This window comes from Hippocampus comes, unplaced genomic scaffold (assembly GCF_001891065.2).
Source record: "Hippocampus comes isolate QL1 unplaced genomic scaffold, H_comes_QL1_v1.1 scaffold92, whole genome shotgun sequence".
Lineage (NCBI taxonomy): Eukaryota > Metazoa > Chordata > Actinopteri > Syngnathiformes > Syngnathidae > Hippocampus > Hippocampus comes.
In genome coordinates, this window is record NW_017805379.1 from 1214546 (window position 1) to 1226003 (window position 11458).

The window sequence follows — 11458 nt, forward strand, 5'->3', positions numbered from 1 at the left end:
GACCAATTTACATGAAACTTTCCATAAACCTAGCTAAGTACTTTGTAGCTAATACATTCCTTTGCAAAAAATAAAATAAGATCACTAGCATTTCTGACCAATTTGTATTCAACGCTCCACAAAACTAATAGTTAGCAAAGTAATGTGTTCGTTTACAAAAATGACAAACGATTCCCACCAAATTCTGTAAAATTTGCTACAAAACCAGCACACATGATACATGTCTTATAAGTGAGTCAGTTTTTAAGTTTTACACACACACACACACACACACACCCACACACACACACACACACACAAAAGAACCAAATACCACTAATTTTTCTGAATGAAACTTTTTACCAAACTTGCTAGCTTGTTAGTTAGCTTCATTCATTTCGTCAGTTCAGCATAAACAGCATAACCAATTGCCATCATCTTCAGCGATACTTGTTCCACCAGGCTCCTTTTTTTTGTCATATGAAGGAAAATGTAACCTTAGTACAATGATTGTGGTTTAATAGCGGAACTCAAACTTGCTTATCTCTTTTTGGAAAAACAGTAAAAATCGCTGAATATAGCATCCAAATTTCTAAGTTAGCAACACTTTTCCAAATTAGCTCTTCTCATTCAGTTTGTCAGCGTAGGCAGTGCAAGTCAGCGTAGACGCGCTTTGAACTACTGAAGTCGATTAAAAATAATAATATTTCATCCTATTTGGACATATTCCATTCTTAATGAGAGAAATATGTTGGCAAGGGATCAAAAGCTGAATTTCCCAAGTTCCTTTCTCATCCATCCCCCAAAGTGTGACCTCCCACACATCACCACCTAGCTCCACCACTGCCATTTTTTAAGACCCTTTTAACACTTCCGGCTCCATTCAGGTCCGCATTTGTGTCCAGGAGCCTGTAATTTCCCCAGGGCCCCCATCAAGTGTGCCATTCATAAAGTCTAAAGTGGCTTTTAGCGGTCCGTGGAGTTTATTGAAACATTAAATTTGTGACGGTGCGTGTATCTTTAGCCATATCCCGGCTCACGTGATTAGGTTTGGTCGGCTCGCTTACATGAACCGACAATTATATGCGCCTCCTGGGTGTGGGTTGAGCCTCGGGCAGCACGGCGACAAGAAACCAGAAACATCCATTCCTGTGCACTGGAGCGCACCAAAACAGGGACGAAAGGCGAGAGAGCCTTTCCTCCTTTGAAGGTGTTATCTTTCCCAAGTGTTTGATATCGCCGCACACAGTGCCCTCGTTGCAACCTCCCAAGTTGCTTTTTCACTTCCTTCTTCTGTTTGTCTAATGTCGTATGTTAAATCACAAATAAAGAATTAGCTTGAAGCTTTCCACAAAATCAGTTAAGACAGTCACAAAGAAATCCATGTACGTCATTCTGTGACCACGATCATGACTCAAATCCTTCAAATCTCAAATAAACTTTCCCCATCGATGGGAATGGAAATGCCATTAAACTGTCCCTACCCCCAAAACATGTTTAGTGTGACTTTTTAATTGGGAAAAATAGTATTCGATAAAACTTTCTACTCGATCGCATTCGATAAATACATAGAGTAAAAACAAATGAATGCAAATGAACATTTTTTTGCATCAGAAATTCATCCTTTAATTCAATGGACATCGTGCTGCTCCATCTGATGTCTTGGCACTGTGGGGACAGTAGAAAAATATACGTCGATTTTAAGATGAGACACAGAAGAAACCCATCACAACTAAACTGCAGTAGTTTGAGTCGTTTTACGAAGAGCATAAAGAAGCTATGGCTGTGAGTATTTTTATATGCTCTTCCTTCATGCATCTTTTGTGTTGAAATATCTTTTTTTTTCAAGCGCACAAAACATATTGACGTACACCAAAATAGACGGAATTTAATGTGGTCCCCTATGTCAGGGCTCATTTCAGATCGACAGAAGAGCAAGGCGGGATGAGGTTGAAATGTTTTGAGGGGAATGAAGTGACGCTCCTCGATCTCCTCGTGGATGGATGGGCATTCATACTGCAGATGCCTGAGATACATAATTAGTTCATTTGTTAATAATAGTCTACAGTAAAAAGCTGTCAAAAGAGTGCTACTGAATTTTGCTCCACAAAGTGCACCACATGATGTCATATGATGCTGTGGGTTCGGACGTGTCTTCTCATTGGGTGATGTCACATAACATGTAGCTGCATGGAGATTGTTGTACAAGCCCTGGTCTTCGCTTTGAACCTGGTCCCTTGTGGTTCTTTACAATAGAGGCAAAAGACCACATCAGTAGTGCTGCGGTGCCGTAATGACCTGTGCAGAGTGAGCCTTGCGCTGCACACTCACTACACTCTCCCTCTTTTTTTTTTTTTTTTTTAAGGAACCACCTTGTTTGCTCGGAAAAATAAATGTGGCCAACGGTAAAAACAAGGTTGGACATTTAATTCTAGTCATCCAAAGTTGACTTGAGGCTCCGCATCTCAGCATGAAAGTCCCTGTACAGACGGGGGCTTGCAGATGCAGATTGTTGTTGTTTTTCCAGCTTAAAAAAATGTTTGGACGCCTAAATACGGACGACTTCCATCGTCCGTGTTTGAACGCATAAATAAACACGCGGGGAGGGTTTTTTTGTGCCATTTTCTGAGTCCTCGCTCCACCCTTTGCTGCTCTGTCATTTCAACTATTCTAAAATAGTACGTATAAAAATTGGTGGCACAAGGGGTAAAATTAAAAAACAGTTGTTAATGGCTGTTTGAGCCAAACAAAAGTTCAGCTTGCTGACTAAACCTCAGCATTTTGCGAAGAACTCAACATGCGCAATTCTTTCATCAGTTAGTTAACAAAAGAACTGAACCAATTTCCACCCTTCCATCTTTGTTGGTTTGATAGTAAGTTAGTTTGCTAGGCAGGGGATATGGTTCGAGTTATTTCTTGCCGAAAACCTGTTTGCTGATTTTAGTTAGTTAGTTAGCTAGTTCTGGCCACACGAAGAAAATGCCACATAGTTCCTTTGTCTTCACCATTTGCTGCGTCACATTAATTTGCGCTTCCCTATTGGACACTGATCCCAGGGACAATTTAGAGTGTTCCATTAACCTGCCACCCCCGTTTTTTTGAAAACGGGGTGTACATGCAAACCTCTGTACTGTGAGGCGGACGTGGTAACCATGACCTCCGTGCCGCCCATTTTGTATTTTGTTCCTCCTCACCGCTTTATGTTACCAGTTTTGCGTGAACATACCATACCTATTCATCAATAGCGCCTTTTTGTTTGGATTTTCTTTGGAATAAACTCTTGGGGTTACTTCTTTGAGTCGCATATCGTGACAGGAGTTGGTTAATGAGTTCATTTGTTCGCTAGCTAAGCTAGCAAGTTAGCCGGAAAAGGACTCCATTCACGGACCAGTTGATTCAAATCTCGCCAACGACACGTGACCCACGTCAGCAAGGTAGCACTTTAGCAAAATTGCAGATAATATGCCCTCATTTACGTAAACGAAACTGTTGCGGGATCTTTAATTAAACCGCCGAAGAAAGATGGCTGTCATGTAAATACACACCATGTCAGGAGTCATGAGAACAAGTGAGGAGGTCGGGTGGGGTGAGGGAAGGGGGGTATGCACTCTAAATAGATTAGCCATCTCGAGGAAAAGTCTACACGCATCATTTATGGTCACTTGTGTGTTTTAGAACATGTGATTATTTGGGTGTGGGCATTTCCTATGCGGCGGTGCTCCAAAATGGAGAAATTACAGCTGGACTATGTCAAAGCACAGCGAGGCCAAGGTGGAGGACTAGAGAAGATAATACGGCGGGAGGAAACACAACACTGCAAACCACCAGAAATGCGGCTGTAATTGTAGGCGTTCCCCCACCCACTAGCGCCGGCTTGTTCGCTTCCAGCGCCGCTATGAACCCCAGAAATAGGCAAAAATAATAATGAGACTCACCTTATATTTGAACTGTTGACCGGCAACCAAAATGATGGCAATCTCAGATGGACGAAACTTCTGTTTTGAGTCCTTTTCCTGTCAGACGAAAAATTATTTTGTTAAAAGGATTATTGAGTGTGTCGCCGTGTTTAAAAAAGGATTGTGACGAACTGGCTTTTTTTTTTTTTTTTTTGCAGGGGTCACTGTCTAAAAGTGGCCCATTTAGCAGGGTCTCTGTGTATAAGTGGCTTGTTTGGCAGGGTCTGTGAAAAAAATGTTTTTGGTTTTGTTTTGGGGAGACTCTTTAGAAAAAAAAAAGAAAAAAGACAAGCTTTGCTTGATCCGTTTTTAAAAGTGGCATATTTCTTGGGGTCTCGCTATGTTTTAAGAGGTCTCCTGAGTAAAATAATGTTTTTTTTTGTTTGGTTTTTTTTTGCTGATTTGATTTCATCTGCACTCTCAACTCATGCTGGAAATCAGAATCAGAATCTCCTCTGTCTGTTATTTTTGCTGCCACCTGGCGTTGAACATGGGTACCACATCATGGAGCCTGCCAGACAGTCATAATCGCAATTACGAGACTCCTACTAGAGTTTCATTTAACTGGCTCGTTCCGAGGGCATCAACGGAAGCTCTTTAACAACAATAAAGCTGCAGGCATGCGAATTCGGAGTATATTAAATATCTTTTTACCATGATATTATGACACGAAGCATCTCCGTCCTGTTTGTCCGACAGGCTCCGATGAATCCAGACAGCCAGAGAGATTCATCTTGTAAATGTTGCAGACACTGTGCATACACTCGATATGGACTTTGTGGACAAACAAACGAGCCGCGACCCATTTGGACCGGTTTTCTTTTAAATAGATTAGTGGCTCGTATTTTAAGATGTGAGACGTATTTATACAGCGGAGTTCCTGTCAACATGAACTCCAGGAAATGAAACACATTTAAATGAACTCTAAAGTGTCAAAGCAAATTGAAAAGAAAACACGTCAAGAAAAGAAAAAATGAACTTCAATTAGGTTACAGTAATTGAAGTAAAAATAATTATTCATCGATTAAATCAACGTGTAATAAAAGAATCCGAAAACATAGTATAAAACAATTAATATAAAATAAAAATGTAATCTCTAAATATCTGATTATAGTAAATAAAAACGGGGAAAAATACTTTCTCCCCCCCCCCACACAAAAGCTTTGCTGTACTATTTCGTAAAAATTAAATACAAATTTTAAAAAAATTATATGAGCTTATTAAAGATTAACAATACATGTTTTTCCTACTCATAAAATAAAGCAACATTAAAGTAAAATAAATAAGTGTATAAACAAATTAAACGAACTAAATAAAAATAAATGGAAAGAGATGATGATCATGAAATTAAAATATTAAGTATAAAAACAAACAAAAAATAAAGTGTGACTTTCTTCCCTTGTCGCAGGAGCTGTCTTTCTACCAAATAAAATGAAATTAAAGTGTTAAAACAAGCAAAGAAAATTGTTATTAATTTGATTATATTTATTTAATGTGTGAAAACATAAAAGTGTAATTATGTAAACCAATTTAAATGGTCTGAAAACAAAGAAACCAAAAAGACAACATTCTTGTGATTCCCACTGCATTTTCTTTGTGTTATTTCCAGCCAATAAAATAAAATAATGTACAGGTAAATGTAATAATCCAAAACACAATTCAATAAAATTGAATCAGGTTTTAAAAAATGATATTAAAGTGTAAAAAGAAACAGGACTTTTTACTGAATTTAATTTAAATTTGATTTAAATGCTACCAAGAACAAAAAAAACAAAAACCTGTCATAACTTTTCTTTTTGTGGCTCTCTGCTTTTTTGTCCATTGTTGTCTTATTCAAAGAGAGGAATTTCTATTTAAAAAAAAAAAAAAAGTGATAATCATCATGTGTCTGGCTTTTTCAAGACGTGGAGGCACCCTGATGTGACATGCCTGTTTTGGGCAGATCTGCCTGCTAATTACAGCTCTGCTTTTTTTTTTTTGAGGAGGGAGGTGCTTGAATGATGGGGACTTTTTTTTTGTTGCTTTTTTTTTGTTGTAATGATGCTTATGGGCAGCGATGGTATAAATACTCGCAACTTTGACAGGGGAAAGGCAGCATATCCTCAGTTGTGCTCCAAGCCAAAGGATATACAGAGAAGCACCAGCAGCTCACTGGTGCAAGAGGAGATTGATTTTTAAATCCCCCGCCCCAAATTTGGTGTCGGTAAGTGTCTTTATTTATTTGTTTTATGGATACACTCAGCATCCCTGAACTGTTTCTTACTTCCGTGTTAGTGTAGTATGTACGGGAGATTTTTTAACTTGCAGCATCATGCAGGGTGGACTTAGCTGTTGGAAGTTTTTGTAGCTGCGATACAACTTTTGAGCATGTTTGTAGTTGTTGTTTAAAATAAACTGTTTCCATGCAGGTTTTGACCGAGAAAGATGGACATCCGCGTCGCCTGTATCGTCGTCCTCATGGCTGCCCTGGTCGCTGGCCACGGCAAGGGCTACGTTGTCAAGAAGGTGGTGAAGGCCGCCCCCCAGTACGAGCCCTACCACGTTAAGAGCCAGGGTAAGAAATTTTGCCCAAAATGGCCAATCACTAGATGGGATTTTGGTTAGGTTTCACACTGTCCTAGGAGTAGAACGGGTCGTATTCGTTGTTTTGATTGTTGTTAATCTTAATAGAGACAACAACAGACAAGTTATGCTACTTTAGTTTTTTTTTTTTAAACACAATGTGGCGTGTTATGAAGGTCATTTTGTAATGGCAAGTGCTCACAGACAGACATACAGATGAGTTAGGATTCTGAGTTTGACCCCAGAAAGGCATATTCAGGAAAAACTTGACGCAGGTCATTTGCATTCTTTTGTAACTGATAATCTTCACAAAGATACAGAATATATAATTCCTGGAGGGTAGATGAAGGGATGGCATATTCAGGAAAATCTTGATGCAGGTCATTTTTTTAATATTTTGTACTTGCCAGGGTGGTTATTCTTACCCTCCTAAAAATAATGGCCAATGTCAGATTTTCTGTTGGTTATTTTTGTTTGTTTGTTTTCTGAAAACACAAAAACCTCAACCAAATACTGATTATATTGTATTTATTAAGAATTTTAGTTGAGGGGTAGAATTGAATGATCGATTTAACCTCTTTTTAGCAAATGTGAATAGCATCCTGAGGAGATATTTCAGGAAAAAAAAAAATATTTTGTCAAAATATGACTGAGGCCATCCATTATTTTAAGAGGGTAATGTTATGATACTTATTTTAACCTTGATAAGGCATACAGTGTTCATCAAAATCTTGATGCAAGTCGCGTTCATTGTATTGCAACTGCTTAGGTTCACAATGATACACAGGGATAGATTACGATACTTATTTTAACCCCACAGAGGCAAATTAAGGAAAATTTTGATGCAGATCATTTTTGTTATTTTTCAATTGCTGGACGTGATGGCTTGGTGCAGTATTTCTGCATAATTCCAGACAGATTTAGTTTCAAACGAGACAAGATGTCATTTTTTTTTCCCAGCCTCGCAGACCGCACACAAGCTATGCAGTATTTCTGCATAATTCCAGACAGATTAAGTTTCAAACGAGACAAGATGTCGTTTTTTTTTTCCCAGCCTCGCAGACCGCACACAAGCTGCTTTTTTGGCACTGACAAATTAGAGCCCAGTCAGCCAGCAGCAGCAGTGTGGTTTGTTTGTTTGGGTGTGCCGCAGAGGGAGGAGGACCTATTTGCCAGGCTTTATTCTGAGCGGTACCGGAACCACATTAAAAAGGACAGAAATTAAAAAATACAAATACAATAAAAAGCAGCACTCCCTGTGAGTCACACAAGTTCAGGATTTTCTTTTAAATGAATAGTTCTTACTATTACTAAAATTACCTATATAATTTGATATATACTGAAATATTGTGAAAGTAAAGGTTAGAACAAGAATAGTTTAAATTAAAATAAAGAATAAAATAATAATGAATATAAACAAATGCAATAGATTCAACCGAAAATCCCTCAAAATACAACGAAAATTAAATGATGGTGGAAAGTAAGCCATTTTTTAGCCTTTTTATTCGAATAGTTTTTTTCACCCCCCCATATTTTTTGACATGGCAGCAGCAAAATAAATCAAAGCATAAAAAATTGCAAATACAAATACATAGACTCTCATTTAGACTGATGACCTGGTAGCAGACAGAAAAATAAAAGCATAAAAAATAGCAAATACATAGACATCCAACTATACAGTCTACATTTAGTTAACTGATTGTCATAGTCATTTTTTTTAAATCTCAAAATACAGAGTAAAATAAACTATAGCAAATTTAAAACTATATCTAAGATACAATATATTTCTGTGTGACAGAGAAATGCTGTAAAATGTGAAATTATTCATAAAAATGAAATATATATACAGTACGGTAAAATACTGCCAATGGTAGTCATGCTCACATTAAGTGACGTGTTGTAGTCATTTGCAGTCCCGTAGCTAGTTGAAACTTCATTCCTCTATTTTAGTCAGCATGTTAATGAAAGTGACTCAAAACTCACATTGAAAACTAAAGTTCGATTGCATTTTACATTTTTTTTCCCTCTAAACTGACTTGGGAATTGGTTGTATTTTTTTACAGTGGTGGCAGGTGAGCCTGGTATTCCAGGTGAGCCTGGCCCCATGGGCCCCCCTGGACCCCCTGGCCCCGCAGGTAAGAGCGGCGTCGGCCACCCCGGACCCCACGGACCTCCCGGACCTCCTGGATCTCCTGGTCGTTCCATCACTGGCAAATCCGGAACCCCCGGAGGCCCCGGCAAACCCGGTATCCCTGGAGCCCCCGGTGAGAAGGGACACACTGGTGCCACTGGAGCCCAAGGACCCAGGGGTGCCCCCGGTTCTCCCGGAAGCCCTGGACCCGCTGGCCTCTCTGCTACTGGCAAGCCCGGACCCTCTGGTCTTCCTGGATCAATGGGACCAAGAGGAGAGCCTGGTCTGAAAGGACATCCCGGTATTCCTGGTCTGCCAGGTCCCAAGGGTGAGAGAGGTGTAGGAATTCAAGGACCCCAGGGTGCCACAGGCCCTATGGGACCAATGGGACCAACTGGAGCTCCCGGTCAGTCTGGAGTTGGCAAGCCAGGAAAGTCAGGTATGCCCGGTGAGCCAGGAAAGTCAGGCAACCCAGGTAGAGATGGTGCCCCTGGTCCCATGGGACCACAGGGAGCCAAGGGACACACTGGTGCCCCTGGTGTAGGCATTGCTGGCAAACCCGGTGATAACGGTGCCCCAGGTCTGCCTGGCCCAATGGGCCCCAAAGGCCACCAGGGAGCTGCTGGAGCCCCCGGATCCCCAGGAACCCCAGGTTACGGAAAGCCAGGTGCAAACGGAGAGAAGGGAGAGAGAGGATTCACAGGTGCCACTGGTGCCACTGGTCAAAAGGGTGAGCAAGGTCCTACTGGATACACAGGTGCCACTGGTGCCACTGGAGCTACTGGTCCTATGGGCCCAGCTGGTGTAAGAGGTTTCACAGGTGAGCCTGGCGCTACAGGCCCCAAGGGTGACACCGGTGCCACCGGAGCTCCAGGAGCCAAGGGCAACAAGGGAGACGTGGGACCACAAGGTTTCCAAGGCAAGCAGGGTTACCCCGGCCCAGCTGGTCCCGCTGGAGCCAGAGGAGCCACTGGAGCCACAGGCGAGAAGGGTCATGTTGGTGCCCCCGGCACCCCAGGAGCCCCAGGTATCCCCGGCCCTGCTGGACCCAAAGGTCTCCCTGGCCGCGCTGGTGAGAATGGTGCCGCTGGTTCTGATGGTGCCCCTGGTGCCCGAGGAGCTACTGGACCTCAGGGTCCCGCCGGTGCTCCTGGCCACAAGGGACACCCAGGTCTCCCTGGAGCTCCCGGCCCCGCTGGCTTGACCGCTAAAGGCGTCCCCGGACCTCAGGGTCCCCCTGGTCTGCCTGGTGATAGTGGTGCCGACGGAGAGCCCGGTCCCGCCGGCCCTCCAGGCCCCCCCGGACCTCCCGGTGAGGTGATCTTTGAGAAAGGTATGGGAATGGGAATGACCGAGGTGATGGTCAAGGCTCCCATGTCTGCTTTCACAGCAGCTCTGACCACTCCCTACCCTGCCGCCGGCAGCCCCATCAGATTCGACCATATTGTGTACAATGCCGAGAACCACTATGACCCCGACTCCGGCATCTTCACATGCCAGATCCCCGGAGTTTACTACTTCTCCTACAGCATTCATGTGAATGGCGCTCACGCTCTGGTGGCCCTCTACAAGAACGACCAGCCTGTCATGTTCTCCTATGACGAGTACAACAAGGGCTTCCTCGACCAGATGTCCGGTAGCGCCGTGCTCCTGCTGAATGAGCATGACACCGTGTACGTTCAGATCCCCGACGAGGAGGCCAACGGTGTCTTCGCCGCCGAGAACGTGCACTGCTCCTTCTCTGGTTTCCTGGTCGCCTCGACGTGATAAGTCGGTCCATGAGACGGGAAACCCAACAGCCAACCAACTAAATGTGCTCTCTATTGCTCCAACCAAGAGTCAACCCTTCTGCTGACTTTTGCCTTCGAGGAATAGAAGCATGTCGACTTGAAAACTCCAACAACAAATAGGTGCTTCAAAGAAGGAAAAATCTAATTTATGTAAACAGGATATCAGGGATGGGGAAAGCAATTCAAAACATGACCCGCAGGATGCTTTTCGGAATGAAGACAGCATGTGAACCCGAGGTGTTAAATCTGTGTTGTGTCCTGGGTTTTCTTTTTCTTTTCTTTTCCACTCTTTGATAAAGACTTCGACTGGTGATTCTGACTTTACTGTTTGTCTGTTTTTTTTTCTTTGTTTTTGTACAATCTTGTCTTTTTTTTTGTTCTTTTTTTTTTCTTGTCCCGTTGCCCAGTCATCTTATTAAAAGAAAAAGTACATCAATACTTTCGATGCAACACGTTGTACCTGTTGTCTTTGTATATGACTTGAATATTGTTAAATGGCAAAATGGTCAAATTGACCATGATAACTAAAAATAGGTCATCGGAATATGGTCAAATGAGCGGTGCTCGCTGAGCAGCAAACGCCATTTTATATCCCTGAAAATGCATCATGTCATGTAAAGCATTACTGACTCAAATAAAAAGATGTCTTAACAATAACATTCTGCCTCTTGTTTGTTATGTTTAAATTGTGTCAAAACATGAAGCGGACAATTTTTAATTAATTCTATTTTGGAGTACGGATGTAACCATGTCAAAATGTGGAAAAAGTGAAGCACTGTGATACTTTCGGGATGAAATCAACTTCAATTTGGACCCTGGCAACCATTAAAGTTTATAAAAATTTAGCCTGTGGGATTCTTAAAAATAGTGCGCATGTGGAATGGGTGTTGTTTGATGTACACCGCATCCAAACTGGTGGGTGGCCCTAAAAGAGAGGAAAGTGGCTGGTATACACGAGAGGGACACTGTGGTCGGCGCAGTAGACAGACAGACAAGACAGAACCAGACAGGGTTTTGCCTTTTGGTTGATTCCACAAGCC

At 42.1% G+C, this 11458-nt stretch overlaps 1 protein-coding gene across 1 annotated transcript; it reads left to right on the forward strand.

Moving 5' to 3' along the window:
* Nucleotides 1-5992: 5992 nt before the first annotated feature.
* On the forward strand, nt 5993-11075 carry col10a1a (collagen, type X, alpha 1a). Its single transcript, XM_019872680.1, has 3 exons — nt 5993-6138; nt 6344-6489; nt 8561-11075. The coding sequence occupies exons 2-3, from the start codon at nt 6360-6362 to the stop codon at nt 10393-10395; spliced, it is 1965 nt and encodes a 654-aa protein (XP_019728239.1). The 5' UTR covers nt 5993-6138; nt 6344-6359; the 3' UTR covers nt 10396-11075.
* The last annotated feature ends 383 nt before the right edge of the window (nt 11076-11458 follow it).